Source organism: Lepisosteus oculatus, chromosome 5 (assembly GCF_040954835.1).
Source record: "Lepisosteus oculatus isolate fLepOcu1 chromosome 5, fLepOcu1.hap2, whole genome shotgun sequence".
NCBI lineage: Eukaryota > Metazoa > Chordata > Actinopteri > Semionotiformes > Lepisosteidae > Lepisosteus > Lepisosteus oculatus.
In genome coordinates, this window is record NC_090700.1 from 38,110,201 (window position 1) to 38,128,812 (window position 18,612).

Below are 18,612 nucleotides of genomic sequence, written 5' to 3' on the forward strand. Positions count from 1 at the left end.
ACAGCCAGCAGCATGTTATGATTAATGGTGCACAAATTAAATGCAAAGGACTCCCTGGGTGCTCATTCATCCCTCTTCCAGAAAAACAAAAGACTCAAAGAACATGAATTCTTGAGTTTTGGATCAACAATACAAAACCAACGTTATAATACAAGAGAGTTATAACATTTGTAGTCCTAGAGGAAAGTGTGCTCCTTTGTTCACTATCCTTCTTGCAAGGGACACTTTTGGCTTCACTGAGCACCAGAAAACATGATAAGGCATAAAACAGATGTAATATTCAAACTACCATCTTGCATGAGTGCAAAAATCAAATCTTTTCGTAGCAGAAATGGAGTGTATTCGAGGTCCTTCCTAATTTTTCACCAGATTCCATTCAATCTGGTTTCAGTCTGCAGAAATGTTTGCTTTTATCCATAAAACATTGATGTGGTGCAGAAACAATTTGCAGTCAAGATGAGCAGTACCTTGCCATTGTAAAGCAGGGGGCGTATTTGTTAGCAAACTAACTTAATATGTCCGTCCATTTCTCGTCTTCTGAAATAAAGGCAGTTACAGAAAGTCATTTTTTGAGCAGTAATTCAAAGACAACACAAAAAAAACAGACAGAGTGCAGGGTATTAGAACATTATGATAGATAAAGATTCTTAAAAATGTTAAAATGCTCAAAAATTGCTGAGCAGCTGTATCACAGACAGCAGCTTTCATAAGTAAAGTCTATAAATAAGATGTCGTAGTTGATTAAGATAAGGAGCACTTTTCTTGCTAAGATTAGTTTAGTTTGGTCAATCTGAACTTGAATTGATAAAGAAAATGACACAATTCGTGCATTATGATAAAACATACTGGCAAGGGATCTCTGAAGGGTGGACTTGGTGTGTTTTTACTGTTAATTGTCTTTGACTAGACATAGGTGTACTGCATTGCCTGTTGTGTTTCTACAAGTGTACAATCTGTTATTTTGTGGCCAGCAGCCATATCACCCTGCAACTCACAACTGGCAACCCACCGAAGCTAAGCAGGTATGAGCCTGGTCAGTACCTTGATGGGAGACCTCCTGGGAAAAACTAAGGTTGCTGCTGGAAGAGGTGTTAGTGCAGCCAGCAGGGGGCGCTCACCCTGAGGCTCATGTGGGTCCTAATGCCCCAGTGTAGTGATGGGGACACTATACTGTAAACAGGTGTCGTCCTTCGGATGAGACGTAAAAGCGAGGTCCTGACTCTCTGTGGTCATTAAAAATCCCAGGGCGTTTCTCGAAAAGAGTAGGGGTGTACCCTGGCCAAATTTCCCATCGGCCTTTATCAATCATGGCCTCCTAACAATCCCCCTCTATTAATTGGCTTCATTACTCTGCTCTCCTCCCCACTGATAGCTGATGTGTGGTGAGCGTTCTGGTGCACTATGGCTGCCATCATCCAGGTGGATGCTACACATTGGTGGTGGTGGAGTACCCATTACCTGTAAAGCTCTTTGAGTGGAGTGTCCAGAAACGCGCTATATAAGTGTAAGCAATTATTATTATTATTATTATTATTTTACTTATCTGGAGATCGTGAGATAAATATGTCAGAAAAACAAAACCATTATCTCCATATACCATATATTGGCAGTAGATGTCCTTGTTAAGACATGATTAGCACTATCATTCAAATGTAAAGCCTTTATGTTCAGAAAAGGCAGAGACCGTGTCTTGTGTCTTGAAAAAAGGTAATAGTTAATAAAAGGTTGTAAAGATAAATATGGTATAGCTCCCAAAGACCGCCAGTGACATTCACAGAACTAGAAACTATTTTCTTAAGCAAACTCAGTTTGGGTATGCAGTGCATGATACCCCACTCACCTTGTGAAGGACAATTATCTACTGTTTCAGTGTTAATAATCTGTTCTATCTATGACTTGTAACAGATAAATGGTAATGAGATAATAAGGCCCCTATCCCATCTTCTGTTTTGTTCTGCAAGTTTAAAAATGAACTGTAACCCTGCTTTTCCTCAAAACAACTGCAATGGAGCTCCTGTGTTGGAATCGTCACAAGTACATAGTTAGGTTTCTTGATTTGTTAAAATCTGTACAGTATACTGTATATTCCTTCTAAATTTAGACCCTTTCAGTCGAGTATAAATACTAATCCAAAGAGGCCTAACATTTTTCCACTATTAACCAATTATTTGACATAAAGCCTCAGAATTCTGCCAAAGAACTATTAATTTTTGAGTTTATTAGTAAAAATTTTATAAAAAAGAAATTACTCAAAGTTTTGGAAAATTTCATATTTTCAGCAAAGTGAAACATTGCGCTAATGACTGCACTGTGAGCACCGCATGGATTGATTCTCCGGATTAGATTTTATTTTTTTATTTGCTCTGCTGTGAAACTGGAAAACTGTATTGGCACGGTATATGAAGCTGATCTTTTGCCCTAAGGTGCCTGTTTGAGTTAAACGGATAACTCAGGAGTCACCATATTAGTATTTTATAATTGAGGATTGTGTTTTGGGAGAGAATACTTAAAGCAGCTAATAGATTTATGAGATTATTAATATCAGAGCTTTTAGAACAGGGCTTGTATGACTCAGAATCTGAAATCTGGTCGTAAAGGGCACGTGGGAGGTAAAATGGGTGGGAAATAGTGGTTACTGCTCACGTGGTGTTAAGGTAAAATTAATGATTAAATAGTCCAAATATTCAAGGTAATATTCTGTGAGGCAAATTCCTACAGATATAATGGTTATATTTACAAATGACAGTCCTTCCTTCAGTTTTTCCTTTCTGAACGTTAGCAAACTAGCAAGCTTTTGCAGTCGTACAAAATCTTGTATTTTTTTCTCATCAAAAAGTAAAAGTACATTGTCATTTTATTTCTTCGCCTCTTCCCAACGGGTTTCACAAAGGCGCAGGGCAAGGCAAGTGAATTCAACCAATAAGTTTAGATCTTGATGTAAACCCTCCAGGGATTGGTTTAAGTCAGGGCTCCAATAAACCAATCAGGGTGAGCGTTACTGCGGTGGCGGTGACGACTGTGTGAAGGGGGGTGAGGTCCTTGACTGCATTCTGTACCATCATGCCTGTGCCTGAAAGCAAGAGAGAGAAACTTTTTATAAGAAAAGCAGATCCAATATCCTTAAACCTCTCACTCCTGGTTCTGGAGAACCACTGAATCTTCTAGTCTTCATCTCACCTGAGTTTCTATGAAACTATTATTGAATTGGTTGGCATTAATTGCTGTGCAACAAATGAGGATTTGTACAGTAGCTCAGGGCTTCTCAGGACAGCAAGGTGGGGGGTTACTGCATGTTACATGTTACATGTGGGTGCTAATAATGTAACATCATGTAATTAAAGAGAAATCCAAATCTCATTTCACCTGTTGATCTCTGTTTAGTACATTTGCTTGATCTCAAATTAGACTATCCTTATATTGCTTGCGTTGACCTCAAATCTGGAGAGGAAGGTGTCCTGGTCTTTCTTCCCGGTTCACCCTCCTCTACCTCCCGCTCTCCTCACCCGAATCCCTGGACACGATGAGCTCGTGAGGCGCCCCGTCGCCTCCCTCCCCCCAGGCCCGGATCTCCAGCACCACGTAGCCGTTGTCTTGGGGCAGGGGGAGCCTCACCGAGGCCTTGCCCTTCTCCAGCACCTTCAGCGCCGTCTGGCCCTCGTGCTTGTAGAGAACCTGCCAGACACGGGCGGGCGGGCAGTGAGAGGGCTGGCCGATGCCCACCCGGGCGGGTGGGACCCGCACGGCGCCCATAGACCACCCGGACTCGAGCTGGCGTCCTCTCCTCGAGCTCTGTGCTGGTGGATGTTGAGAGCGCGTGCAGTTCTCTGTGGCTCATCTTTCATCTCTGAATCTGGTGAGGCCATTGGGATATTTCTCTCTGTCCTGCAAGTCCAGGTGTGCACTGTCACTTGGGGAGAGAAATATCCCATGCTCAAACCAGCATTGTTACTGTCTGAGCTCCCCTGAGGTGCTTTTTAAAATCTAGTCTTGGACAGAATATGCAGCAGGTGCTTCAAAATGGAGAGATTCTAATGTTTTTTCTCCAGCAGTCTGTCAAGGTTTCGATTAAATAGAACAAATTTTAACCTTCCTTCATGTTTCTTATAAACTCTTTCTTATGCTACAGGTTATAAGAATTAATAGAGTGTATAGTTGTAATTGACCTTTGCTAATGGTTAATTGCAAGTTTATTAACAGCAGTATGATTATCCTGAGACGTAATTTTTATTAATACACATTTGAGTGCTGAGAATTTGTCTTTAATGTATTTATAATGCTTGATGTGTGGATTGAACTGTTAAAATGTTACCCAGGAGTCTGTATTTTGCCTGTGGGAAAATACGAATGCTTTAAACAGTCAACTGAACATGCAATTTGGGCCCTAGGTGTACTTAACACTGGCCTCCCTGTACAACATGACTAAGCATTTAGCTGATTGACTACTTATGGGTTCACATGTCTCAATTTCCACCAATTCTTTAACTGCTGGAGCTATAAAGACACCAGTAAGACAAGCTGACCAGACAAAATACATCAACAGGGCAAATAAGGTACATAATTAACTTCAACATTCAGGATGGTGGGACATTCCATACAAATGCATTGTTTTTGGACCCTAGCTAACATCATCTAGACACAAATAGACCCAATATTTGATGTTACAATTTGCTTCAGAAAGTAGAAACCTCAAAAGATTATCTCTAAAGCAAATAAATGTCTCGTCCTGCAGGAAAATACTGCTCTGTCACTATGAAAAAAGTTAGGCCGCTCTCAATGTGTTGTTCCAGTGTGAAAGTGGTGTCTGGAGAGTACAAGCGAAGAGAATAGACTCTGCTTGCACCAGCACAGACACAAGTCAGGGGTGCCAGAGTGACCTAATCAGCTACAGGAAGGAGAAAGGTCATATTGATTGATGACTGAAGTGAAATAGAAATCCCACCACAATACCCACACATCCAATCCCCCCCTTCTCTTTCCTCTTTATCAGGCGTCTTGTGGTCACTCACCTTGTACCCCAACACTGCTGACTCATTCTTCAGAGGCTTGACATGATCCCAGGCCACTGTTACCCATGATCCATCAATCCTCCACGAGACATTGTCTGGCGCTCGGCTTGGGGCTAAACACACCGCACAGAGGTCGGTTAGCATCCTTTTAGACCAAAACAAGCTGGAAATACAGTAACAAATTGCCTACCTAATTTTAAAAAGTCTTATATTACTAAAAAAATTATTAATTTTCCTTTTTTTTAAGATGAAATGGATAAGTCATTCACTGAGTTGCATGACTTTGTTATGTTTCCATTTCGGAAGAGACAACTCACAGGCAAGCGTCTTGAAAAAGTTTTCACCCGCATGTATCTGTGACAAGACATGAAAATTGCTTCCCATCAGTGTGGACGTCAAATATCGGTAACTTTATCCAGCCAGAGCCAGAATTTGCACACTAGGGAGAAGGTGGTAGTTGCTGACTTTCCACTCAAGGCCTCTAATTTCTCTTTATAGACAGACCTAAGGTGAATTACCAAATAAAAAGGATAATGATGGAGGATTAATGAACATGGGTGTGATTAGTTGTGTTTGGGATATAAGGTGGTGATTGGTGGCTGGGTTTTAGCTTGGGTGGTTGATTTTGCTTGAATAAAGCCTGTAGCACCATATTTCACTGTATGTTTTCATGCGCTCAAGCCTCACCAGCCACCTTATTTAGAAAATGTGGCTCAGGGTGCAAAGGGAATTTTAAACAAAATTTTATCTCGCTAAATTCCCTAGGTAATTCTATCTTTGTATGGTAAAATGCTCTGTTTTCCATTTGTTCCACAGTAGTGTTACCACACCATTGATGTACTTAACAATATCAACTTGATATAATAGCAGAGTCTTTAACAGTAAGCATTTCCAGAGCCACAGACTACCTTTTACCACTATGCTGAGATTCAGTATGAGTATATAATAGTGTTGACATTCTCTAGTCTAGTGAGGTAAATAGGAGCAAAGCGAATACCAATTCTAATGCACATGTACATATGGCAATAAACTCCTCTACTAGGTGAAGCCCTGTGAAAAGCACAGTGGAAGCAAGTTACAGCATTGCGGGGGAACGGTGCCATGGTAACACTTCACAAAGAGGGCTTGTCTTACGGGGTTTCTTGGTGGTGACGTTGGTGAAGGGGCTGGGCGGCCCAGTGCCCGCGCTGTTGTACGCCAGGACGGTGACGTGGTAGAGGGTGCTGGGCCTCAGCCCCGAGACTCGTGCTACCGTCTCCAGCCCCATGGTCCGCACCCTGTCTGCCGCGGCCTCCTTCTCGTTCTGCCTCCAGTATCGGATCTGGCACAGGAGGTCAGAACACCACAGCGTTAGGAAAACGACGGCTTTCACAAACCATATACACTGGCCATCGGAGTAACCTGAGGTCCAAAAAATGGGAGAATTCCAAACCCATCTGGGATTAACTCACCTTTCTAATATTTTCTAATAGTTGGTATTGGCCTTTAGGTAGAATGCATAACAAAGTTGTGAGCAAGGTTATCCCAGTGCTACAGACATCCTGCACAGAGTTCTTCCTATTATACAAAGACTAGTTTTGACAGAACAAGCCTCCATATAATATCACTAACCCACTCATGAAACAAAATAGTTTTGGTAGTTTTCTAATAATTGATGACAAATCAAATTATAGCATTCAATAATTTATAACAAATATAACAGACAAACCTACAGAAAGGTGTTGCTGTTCTACAGTTGTTTGGTTAGAAAGAGCGTTGTGAAAAATCAGGCAATTTCATGTATGATGTTACACCAGGATAACATGATGGGTTCAGTGTCAGATAGCCAATCGGAGAGCAGCAACTTGTGGCACCATAGTGCAATTCTCATTTTATATGCCCTGGTTTGAAATAATCAATTGTTAATCGGCTTTATTGATGTGACCCTTGGACCAGCATTGCTCCAAAACACTTCTGCCTTTTTGACTTAGAGAGGTGAAATCTACAGCCGAGTCCATGTTTTTAATATATAACATGGCCAACTCTTGCTTTGGACACTGCAAGCCCATGTGCTATTGGGTAACCACAAGGAGTCACTGTTGCTCAGTGAGTGGAAGACATTCAGCTTGATGCAGGTCAATTTCAAAATTAACTTTAATAACACTTTTGTGTCCACTAAAGGGAAAATACTATCAAATTGTTACAGATAGCCAAAATGGCCCACGTGATGTATTATTATTTATCTAATGAGGTGAGAGTGGAGTTGATATCTCTCTGGAAGGCACATTGAGCTCTCAGACAAGCACTTTGGGAATGCCACTGCCCCACTGAAAATATTATCTCATCCAACTGGCTCAGCTTCTCTCCTACTAATCAGAGCAATGGAACTCTGCCCCCCATTATCATGCGTGCCGTTGCTGTCTGGCAGGGGTTCATGCTGCAGTGGACAGAAAGTTGTATGGCTCTGATCCAAGGCCTTGACTTTTCAGCTATAACACAGCATGAAAAGAAACTGCTGATCCCAGAAATACATTCAAATCTCGTTCTGTGAAAAACATGCTTAAAGATGGGCTCATGGAGTGCTTTCTTCCACCTCCAGTGACAGAGTTGGTCATCTCTATCTCCTCTGCTCTTCAAAAACAATGTACCTGTACCACAGTCCCCATTATGAGTATTTCCATACCAGTGTGCTCTTCCTTGTGTTTAATATTGGTGCAAGTCTGATTAGAATAAGGTGTTTTCTGTCTTAATGTTTAAGTGCTGTGCCTTCCTAGAGTAACCTGAAATGAAAGTGTTAAATGAAAATGTACTATGGTACTGTATGTGGTTACAACGGTTAATAGGGATCAAGCTGGAACTGAGCACACTGAAATCTTCGTATAATCATAAACGAATACAGGAGTAGTATGAGCATCTTTACAAGATGCCAGGAAGAGCAGCAAAATTCCGTTATATAAATGACTAAACCTGGCTAAACTGCACAACAATACAGGAGTGTATCCTTCCCCCCCAGGGAACTGGAAAATCAAATCTTTACGGGAAAAAAGTTACAAAAAGTCCACCTCCATGGTGCCTGACCTCATATCCTCTCAGGATGCCGTTGGTGGACAGGTGCTGCAGGGGCTCCCAGGACACCTGGATCTCGAAGGCCGACAGGCTGGTGGCGTTGACTCTTCGAGGAGTCTCAGTGGGCTCTGGTGGGGGGGAGGATTGAATCAAAGTGAGTTTATGACATTAGAAACAATAAGCAGATAATAAATGATAAGACATCAGGTTGGCCTGTGCTGTTGCTGCATGCAGAAATAAAATGCCCAGCAGAGCTCCAAGGTCAGCCCTTGAGAGCAGCTTGGTGAAAGCACACCCTGCAGGGCAGTCTTCAAGTCACACTGATCAGGATCTTCAATCTGGAAACTCAAGGCAAATCATACATGAATGGTCCATATGAAGAGTTGTAGCAGTTCATCCGTCACATTTACTAGCCTCAACTAAATGATTGCTCCTCTCTACACATCCACGAGGCTACCAGGATACATTTTACATCACCAATCTATTTTTGTTACTATACACTGTCACTAATTTGTACCATTTTCAGCCCTTAGGCTGAAGCTATTTTATTCACAGACACTGAACTGCTTCTGTTTCCTTGCAGAATGTCAGCCTGTGTTTGACAACGCCCTCTAGTGTAAAATTGCAAATACACAAACAAATCATTTGTTCCAGCAACAGCAAGACGGGTCTTGTTCCACCACCTGAATGTAGAATGAATTAAGTGACCATTTAATTCCCTGAATAAACAAAACACTTCTTTCAGGGCCTCCAAATGTTTTAGATTTTATATTAAATCAAGCACAGATTTTCTATCATCAGTCATAAGAGATGTTGAACTGTGCATCTGATGCAGGAATTTCTTTAACTAAGATAACTAAGATTTGATGCTTGTAAGGTTGTTTCATACCATGATACGAATGTCCTCACCTCTTAATTACGACCTGTTCATTGTCCTACTACTGTCATTGTTGTTTACACCAAGTCACTCAAAACTCAAACCAGTTCCCCAGGTTACATCGCTCTCCAAGCACCTAGGTCCCCACCCTGCATCCCTGCTCCTCCTTGTCCATCCCTCCCCTCACCTTCCTCTGCAGAGTAGACCAGAGCCGTCTGGCTGAAGGGGCCTTCACCCTTCTCGTTGTAGGCCTTGATCTTCACCTCGAAGGGGCAGTAGGCTGCCAGGCTCTCGTTGTGGTACACAAAGCGAGATGACTCCACATTGGGCACCTTGACAATGTGCCACTGTGGTGCTGCTTTCTTCCGGAAGGCCAGGATGTAGCCAAACTTTTCTCCATTCTGGTACTCTCGAGCCATGGACTGGAACAACATGATTTCAGAAAGACACCAGAGAATCTCTTTATCCTTCAAGGTCAGACCACAAAAGATGATGGGCGTATAAACATTTAGAACATTCAAGTACCAAAACTCAATGCTCAATGCTTGTTTTAAGACATTCCTTGATCCTCGTTGTCTTTGAAATTGTACACTGACACTCTGAAAAAGCTTCTTAGCTAGCACTTACTCCACTCAATGGCATGATCAGGTATAGACTATCATAATTGTTGGAAAAATTACCCTAAATTACATAATTCTGTGCCTGGGGGATTAAAATACACGTGCAACATAACACTCCCCCAATAGAGTTAAATGTTTATCACAATTCTAATCTCTTTAAATTTTAATACTACTTCAAATCCCTTAACTGATCAAGCAACAGTTCTTGAAGTCTCAACATCTACAGTATTTACTAGATGATGGGCAGTTTTCTTATTACAAATTGCTGTGTCAGTGTTGTTTCAACCAATATTTAATGGGCTGATCAAAGAGTATAATGTCAAAATGCATTGACTGAAATAGTTTGGTGTGGATGGTGAGAGACTATAATGACAATTCAGAGTAAATAAGATGTAGTGAATCAGCAGGATGATGTAAGGACTTATTACAGAATATTTGCAATTTGCAAATTGCAATCAAGGGTAAGAAAATTGAAAATTGAAGCAATAGTAGTGGAACGGTAGTGAATTCCAGACAATATCAATGACGCACTCACAGTCCAAGTAATGATGAGCTCATGTCGGTCTCCACCACCTCCACCAAGTCCACTAGGGGCAACCATGGGAGCTGATGAACAACAGCGCAGTGTTAGCACACCAGGGGACAGTCACATGGAGAGACGATAAAGCTGATAAAAGATCATACAGGCAGACTTCCAGATCTCCATCGTCAAGAACGTTCACCTGCCTCATCACTACACTGAACAGCTTGCAGCACTTTGCAGAATGTGTAACTGTGAATGAGTGCCAAGGCAAATTTTAACACAAAAAATTCCCAACACTGTGTCAAGTGAGAAAGACAAAAATGCATCATTGGAACCATACACCTCTCTATGGCATATACCCTGATTAGTCGACTCATCATTTATCTGGGGGTTAGGGATTTTGAGTAGCACGTAAACCCAAATTCATGTATAGTCTTATTTTACCCTGTATGAAGACAATATCAATTTTACCCTCAGATTTAACCTTATATCAAGACATTAAATATAAACACCAAAACAGTGAATAAAAGTAAATGACTAGGTCTTGTGGGCATGCTTGACTAATTTTTCAGAGACTAAAGCATTTTTTCAATCATTTTTCATATCTGGAACCAACCTCTTAAAGCTGCGAAAGTGTTGTGAGTCAACTGTATATATTTTGTATAAATTCAGAATTAAAAATTATCATCTTAATCCAGGATTGTGGTAGTGTCTTCCCCATTCGAGAAGCACTTGGGTAACACCAAACATGCATTTTATATCTGAATAAAACTTCTTCATCGTTGGATGAGGATGGATGCCGGTAACTCACGAGCCCAGATTCAATAGCCTGCCTGCTCCCACTCATTGTTCTGACCTGCAGGTCGTGTTCGGACCTTCTGCGATGCCATGCTGGGTTCTCCGCTGCCTAGGATGTTGCTGGCGATCACCCTGAACTCATAGTCCATCCAGGGCATGAGCCCAATCACATGGGCAGACTCAGCATTGCCCTCAATGTTGGCTGGATCTGTCAAGTCAGAGGGCAACTGTTAACCCTGCAACCACAGGATTCATGTTCTTCTCTGCAGCACACAGCCCTAATCAGATTGATCTGTGTAAATCGTATGCACACACACCCAGGGCTACATAAAAACACTTCTTGACTTCTTGATTAGGAAAACCTAAAACTGTACTTCAGAATAAACTGCTATGGATGTTTTTTTTTTAGCTGTGGTTTAGACAACATACTTAAGAGCATCTAACTGTCAAATCAAAATAACCATAGTCATGCAGTGTTGTACAACAGCATGATCTTTTCATTAATGGATCTCCATTCCAATTTATGATGGGACTATGAACCCAAACCTGTCAGTTTGTCTCTTATAATTAATGTTTGTTTCCTGACTGTCAAACTGTGGTGTTGTTCCTATTTACTTGGATTTGCACAATTGTATCTCCCCAATGTAGTAAGTGAATACTGAATGTCCAGCAGTTCTGTTCAGCCCTGGTTCTCCTCTGTAGCGCACCTGTTCGCATCTGTTTCCAGGCCTCAGAGAGGGGCGACCTGCCCTCAATTGTGTACTTCCCAATTGGGCTGTGGTTGTCATAACCTCGACTCCACCTGAGTTCTACCGACGTCTCGTTCATGTCCTTTACAACTACGCCCCCTGGTGGCCCAGGAGGACCTGCAACAGACAGAAAAGCAAGGAAGGTTGACTGATGTTGGTCTTCTACCCAACTCATTAAGCTGCAAGGAGGCAGCCTCACTTTTACTGCACTCTCGTTTTTGGATCTACAGCTTTTTTTTGTTTTATGTCAACATTTTAAAAACTGTTAATTGTTATGATTCTTACTTCTGTAATTAAATAGTGGAAAGAGGAAAGATTGTAAGGTGTGACATTTAAATAATCCTACAGTAGATTAGATGGTAGTGTAGTGGTTCTGTAGTAACTCATAATGCATAGAGATACATATATCTACTGATAATATTCAGGAAAGTTTTTTTTAAGACAGAACAGGAATCAGGAATTATACACTTATGTCAATTCTTATTCAAGTGGGTTTTGTGCCATCCATTTATTTTCAGATGTACACCAGACGACAGGCACCTCAAGGCTATGCCTTAAATTCATTGCTTAGATTTTACCTCTGACCACAAGCCTTGCGGATGCTGAGGCACTGTCCACCACTGTCTGCGCTGTGCACTTGTATATCCCAGCATGCCCCAGCTGGCCACTTACAATCATCAGGTCTCCCACAGTCTCTTTCTGAGGAGAGAGGCAATTTGGAATGGCCAGTTATTTAAGGTTTCATTTTCAGGCAGAGACTGCTGGACTGCACTGGGAGAAGGAGAACTAGCTGACATGCTCCTCTGACATACCCATTTATCACAGTCATTCAGCGTTTGACACACTGTGAGTGCCACAGTGCCAGGCAGGAGGGTTAGTGCTGATAGGTGATAGGAGACGTGCATCTCTCACTGACATCACTGCAAGCCTGTAGGCAATCAGTAGCTGTGGGAGTTGCACTAGAATTCAAGGCTAAGGCCCAGCCCAACACCAATCCTGGTCACACTGGCACTATTCTTGGATCGGCCTTAATTATAGGAATTATAGTAACAAACCGAAGGCTTTGCAATTCAGTCAATTTTGCAAGACGTTTCTTACATCAGAAGTGGACATCTCCATTCCTGGAAGGTTGCAGCATTTTTTCATCTAGAATCCCCTTTTTATTTAAATAACATAAGATCATACTCAAAGTGGTCATTTCCTTGCATGTCTTTGGATATATTGCTAAGCTTCACCAATTAATCAATTGATAACATGAGTTAAACAACTGAGAGCTATTCACAATGTACCTCTCCCCTGATCCAATTTGAGTTTGGTTGCCTTTGTTTAGGAAAGGGCGTCAATCCGTTGTTCACCTCTACTGACTATTGACTGAGTGCTTGCTGCAGCAAGACTCACCCCCTCTACGCGATGGAAGTGCCGGCTGGCGTCCTCTGTGTCCAGGAGGATTCCGTTCATGGACCAGGTGAAAGTGAGGTCCATGGTGGGGTCATGTGACGCATGGCACTGCAAGGTCACATTCTCCCCCTGGTTGATGTCAGCGTTGGAAGGCACAAGTGTAATTTTGGTGGCTTCTATGGGTAAGGAGAGAGGGTGAGCAAAAGTCACAGCCAGAAAACACTATAGTTCTCTGGGAACAGACTGGACGATTTCTTAACAGTAGAATTTGCGACAGATTTCCTGGAAAAAATATAGTGCAATAGAAATGTTAAAAGAATTTAGTTTAAAAATTATCTGTAACATTTAGACACTGAAAGGCTGAAACAGAGGAGCACATTTGCACTTGACCTGAAACACCTGCTGGTTACATCTGATGTTATGCAATTATAAAGTGCTAAATATCCCATGTTAGAGGTAATATCTTTCTTAACATTTAACTTAAATTTCCAAACAAATTCTACACAGATTTATTTTTTCATTATCTGTGTGACATTATCCGTTATTCTGTGAGTGAACAAAACTCTGAATGTTTCTAAATCAAAAACACTCACAATGGAATTGTCACAATTGTCACACTGGAAACAAGCCAGAAGAGAGGACAGTGCTCAGTTAACAACTGTAATCAATAATCAATCAGGAGAGAGGACAGGCTGCTGTACCTCGGACAGAGAGAAATCCTGTGCTGTTCGCTTTCCCAAGGAAGTTTTCTGCAAAACACGTGTACTTCCCCTCATCCGAACGGCTGATATTCTGGATCCAGAGGCTCCCATCTGGAGTGACTGTCACCCTGCAGGAAAATCCCAGCACTCAGATAACATCAATCAATTACCACACTTATACTGGGGCCTTATACAGAGCGCAGGGTCAGCAATTTTAGACGGCACCCCTGGAACAGTTGGGGTTAAGGGCCTTGCTCAGGGGCCCAACTGTGTAGGATTCCTCTGCCGGCCGCGGATCCTTCCAGTCGCATGCGCGGATCCTTAGCCACAGAGCCAGCTAGGGGAGATATCTCAGGCCTCACCGGCTGTTGTTGGACAGGATCTCCGTCCCACGGCTCCAGAACAGGACAGGCCGGGGCGCAGCCCTCGGGCGACACTCCATCTTCACCTGGCCCCCCCGTGCCGATGGAGTCAAGCGGCGCACAGGGCTCAGCCGGAAATCTGGAGCCTGGACTGCGACCGGAACAAAGGCACGGAAGGAGGAAAGAGCAGAAGACAAAATAAGTGGAGAGGATAGCATTAGAAATGGGGGGCACAGCTTCATCTGAGATGTAACGTTAAGTGTGTTTTGGATATCGCAGCTCATTATTGTCTGTGCAGCACTGCTCTCTTAACCCAAATTCCTCTCCAGGAGTCCTGAGTTTTGCTGCTTGTTTATCCAGGACCAGAGTAGAAAGGAGAAACAGAATATCAGTCCAGATAACATGGTATGATTGGCCCAGTGATGGGCAATTGTCATGAGGAGCACTGGTGCTTTGTTTCCAAGCCAGTGCCCCAGTATGGTGACTGGGGACATTGCGCTGTTGGAGGATCTTTCCTTCAGAAGAGACTTTAAACTGAGGTCCTGACTATTTGATCATTATAGAACCCATGGCACTGTTCACAAGATCAGGGGTGCTAACCCTTGTGTTTAAATAAATTCTCCTTTAGGTTTCCTCAATGTGCCCTATCTAATTTCATCCCTTAATTTAATTAGTAAAAATAATTTCTCACTTCTAAACCAGACCTGCTGTGTAGTGGGGCTTCTGGCACTTAAAGCTGCACTTGACCCAGCAATAGTAGCAGGTAAAGTGGATCCCTTCATCTATTTAAAGTGCTTTGGGATCTTTGTGATGAAATGTGGTGACCAAAAGCAAAGAGAACAGGAACATGTTAAAAAAGTGTGAATGTTGTCAGTCTTAAAGTAGCAGTTCATCTCGAGGTGACCTCCCTGACCTCTCACCTTGCACCTTCAGTTCTGCGTTGGCATAAATGGTGCCATGCTTGTTCTCTGCCACACATTGATACATCCCAGAATCCTCAAGGGACAGGTTTGAGAACCTCAGCTGTCCAGCATTGACCTCAATACGGTCCTGGAGAGACAAGAGATAAGTAAAAAGATACACACATTACATTTGATAATCGTGCACTATCTAGGAGGACAAAAATGCTGTTTACACCTGGACAACCAGGATACAGTAAGAGAATACAGATTTACTGGTCTATCTCAGAAAGGAATGCAGCGATTTCCAACAGATGTCACCCATTTCACCCTGGAGATTGTGGATGTAAAAACTGATTTTTCAATGATACAATAGTTTGTGGTATTTTTGAATTATGTGTAACTGTACTTAAAGCTTATGTCCCCAGGAGTGTAAGAAACATGTGTTAGTAAATCCCAATGTGAGAAAAATGTGTAACTGCACTGCCGGTACCTGGGAGGCGAGTGGCTGGCCGTTCCGCAGCCATCGGATGGAGGGCCGGGGTTTTCCTGCCGCCGCGCAGCTCCAGCGCAGCTCCGAGCTGATTTCCACCTCGGAGTCACTCATCACCTGCAGCCACTCCGGCTGGGCTGAAGGCCCAGGGAGAGGAAACAGGAAGAACTGAGACGATTTGGCATAACTCAGTTCACCTTTCATTGACTTCATCTTACATAATCTGACAAAGGGAGTGGAGGGTCTATTCTAAATGAATCTAAATGACATCTGTCGAAATGCAAGGTTCACGCTATGCCATGCTACTTAATAAGGCTCCTGATTAAACACAAGAGCTAGTGCATGAATTACCCTCTAGGTGTCTGCCAGTCTTCTCACCTCTCTTCAAGTGTACAGATTGGTCTCCAGCTATTCTTGTTGCTACTTGTAATGATGTATTTTCAACTCATTGCGTGAAAATGTTCACATTTATTCTGAAAGCAATTACGTATAACTGCAAGGAGCACTTTAAGAGATAAAGTATTCCTGCTTTGATTAAGTAAATTCAGAAGGGAATACAAATGCCTGAATCTGTGTGTTTCTCCTTTATATTCTTCAAGGTTTAGTAGGAATTTTCCTGTGTAGCCAATGTGGGGATCGTGCAAAACTATGAGTATTGTGGCACATATCAGTTCCATTCTTATTCTCAGGGGAGTAATTCAGAGCTTCCTGGAGACATACAGTACATTCCTGGGTACTGGATAGCCTACAGTGCACAAGCAGTCCTTTATGCACAGAGGAGGCCGGAAGCAGAGTGTGGTCCCCAGGCCACTGGAGTACCTTGCACAGTAATGCGGCCCTGGTAGGTGTCTCGGCCCTCAGAGTTGCGTGCCTCACACTCGTACACGCCCTCGTCCATGAAATCCAGCTCGGGCAGGTGCAGGATGGGCCCGTCCATGCTACCCAGGGCCTTGGGGGGCACAGTGCCATCCACCTTCCGCCACCGCAGCTTGGGCACAGGGCTGGAATGTTAGGGGGGGTGGGGGGGGTACGGCAGGGAAGCAAGGACAGAATTGAACAAGAATGTCATCCCTTGGGGAAAGAAGAAAAACACACCTGCTCTGTCCTTTTCTTGTAAACTCTCATCCTGGAGTTAGAGTTGAAGGACATAGGATTCCCCCTGTGCTTCTCTATGTTCACACCTTCTGTGTGGACATAGAGAACCCCCACTGGGTTACAAATAGGTGTAACAATAGGATAGCAATACCAACCCAGAGTCAAAACGGTGAGAGAAAATGAAAATGATTGTGTGATCTGGGGGTGGTCATCACAGACCATTGATGGAGAAAACTGAAGAAAGCAGATCACAGATGGAGACTGCACAAACTAGTGTGGCTGAAGAAGCTTGGTATGGTCAAATATCTGTCACAAGCACTTAACAAACCTTTTAAAGGCCTAAACCATGGTTCATAAATACCGATTTCCAAAATACAAATTAATTTGAACATCAGGCACTTAACAATAGTATACTCATCCAGCTTTGACAAATATTCTATTCATGCATACAATAGTGAAATTATTTAGTTAAATTGTACCATAACATACTGTACACCTGGATTTTAATGCTGAACCAACTTTTAGTTGCTCTTTGAGAAGCTGCTATATATAATCTGCAATATATATTTTAATCTATAGTGTTAGGTGACTATTCATACTGTGAATGCTACCACAAGAAACCCAGCCCAAACTGAGCTGTGTGGAAGATGGCTGGTTTCTCAACCTAGAGACTGCTGTGTGTAGCGTGGGTGATATCTATCCAGCAAGGCATGTTTCTTTTTCCAAAAGCAGCTGTGATTCCCCCATCATTCTCTTGAGTCAAGTCGAGTCTGCTAGATACTCACTTGCCATAAGCGAAGCACTCCAGCTGCAGAGACTGGCCAGCCAGAGCATACGTGTCTGATGGGAAGCGCACTTTAATGTTAGGAGAAGATTTCCTGGGAGTGGCTGGAGAGACCAAGAGATACAAGGAGATAAAATTAAAAGTTGTCCACTCACCTTCAATTTCAAGTATTAGAAAAAAAAATCATAACAACCCATACTGTAGCAAGAAAATTTTCAAACATCTAGCATTGTGATTAGAAATTCCTTGCCAATAGAAAATCTATGAGAGCTCTTCATACACAGCGTTTTTTAAGGAAATGAAAAGGGAAAACATGTCTGCTTATGATGAACTGCACTCAGACCATCAGGAAGCACGTTGAGCTGGTTGGGCTTGCTGAAGACGCTCTTGATGCTGAGTTCCATGTTGTTGGTGGCGAAGCAGAAGTAGTTGCCCGTGTCATTGGGCTCTGCCCTGGAGAGGTACAGGTTCCCTGTTGCCTGGGAGACAAACCAGCGGCCCCTGTCTGGCTGGATGAAGGTAGGAAACTCATTGAAAAACCAGCGATAGGACAGGGCTGCAAGGCAGAAGGGGAAGGAACTTTTTTGTAAAATCCTGAAAGCGCACTGAAATACGTTAATAACTGCTTCAATCTCATACAGAAAATGTGACACATTTCCAGTTCTATCATCTGCAGGCTTCCCACCCTTATTTGGACTTAGACAGCCATGGTATTTAAATTGAATTTAAAAAATGTGCATTTAATTGTTTTTGCTTGTATTGTTACAGTATTGCACAGCACCCTGTAGTCCTATTTAGATCCCTGCCTGGAAGTTGGAAGTACTGCCCTTTCAGGAAGACAGGAAGCACTGGAGTGGGTGATGCTTTGTTGCCTGCAACAAATACTGGACTGGTAATATTGTAGCTGAACATGAAGGATAAAACATTTAATTGAATTTAATTAGTTTGAAGTGCACAGCCCCAGGAAAAAGCTGTACAATTTCATAAAAAAACTGAACGGCTCACAGAGTACCACTTGGCTATGTGTGCTCATGTGATAAAACTACTCTTTGCAGTCACAAACAGTGCCTTGCATTGCTTCTCATCTCCATTTGTTCTTTCACAATCCATTCAGTCTAGCGGATCTGCAATTAAACGGCATCTGTGTGGAGTTTCTCTTTTTCAAATATTTGTAGTAAGGATGTGTCAACAAAGAAAAGGAGAAAAAAGAAAAGCATCTGAGTGACTATTTTCAATTTATCTTCTTGAGGGGTATGTTGTGT

General features: G+C 42.5%; 1 protein-coding gene across 3 annotated transcripts in view; it reads right to left on the reverse strand.

Moving 5' to 3' along the window:
- Positions 1-618: 618 nt before the first annotated feature.
- Positions 619-18,612, reverse strand: part of cntn2 (contactin 2) — a 34,265-nt gene continuing 16,271 nt past the window's right edge. For 2 of the 3 annotated variants that reach the window (XM_015342407.2, XM_015342406.2), the window contains exons 6-23: positions 17,694-17,906; positions 17,352-17,454; positions 16,291-16,472; positions 15,472-15,608; positions 15,000-15,129; positions 14,080-14,230; positions 13,718-13,845; positions 13,017-13,192; positions 12,197-12,317; positions 11,577-11,735; positions 10,928-11,077; positions 10,084-10,154; positions 9,116-9,350; positions 8,064-8,179; positions 6,141-6,327; positions 5,007-5,119; positions 3,504-3,672; positions 619-3,070 (exon numbers count right to left, since the gene is read on the reverse strand). In XM_015342407.2, the coding sequence (XP_015197893.1) occupies positions 2,964-3,070; positions 3,504-3,672; positions 5,007-5,119; positions 6,141-6,327; positions 8,064-8,179; positions 9,116-9,350; positions 10,084-10,154; positions 10,928-11,077; positions 11,577-11,735; positions 12,197-12,317; positions 13,017-13,192; positions 13,718-13,845; positions 14,080-14,230; positions 15,000-15,129; positions 15,472-15,608; positions 16,291-16,472; positions 17,352-17,454; positions 17,694-17,906 (2,648 nt within the window). In that variant the 3' untranslated portion in view covers positions 619-2,963. The remainder of the gene's footprint in view (positions 3,071-3,503; positions 3,673-5,006; positions 5,120-6,140; positions 6,328-8,063; positions 8,180-9,115; positions 9,351-10,083; positions 10,155-10,927; positions 11,078-11,576; positions 11,736-12,196; positions 12,318-13,016; positions 13,193-13,717; positions 13,846-14,079; positions 14,231-14,999; positions 15,130-15,471; positions 15,609-16,290; positions 16,473-17,351; positions 17,455-17,693; positions 17,907-18,612) is intronic. The other variant, XM_015342408.2, reaches the window with a different exon arrangement.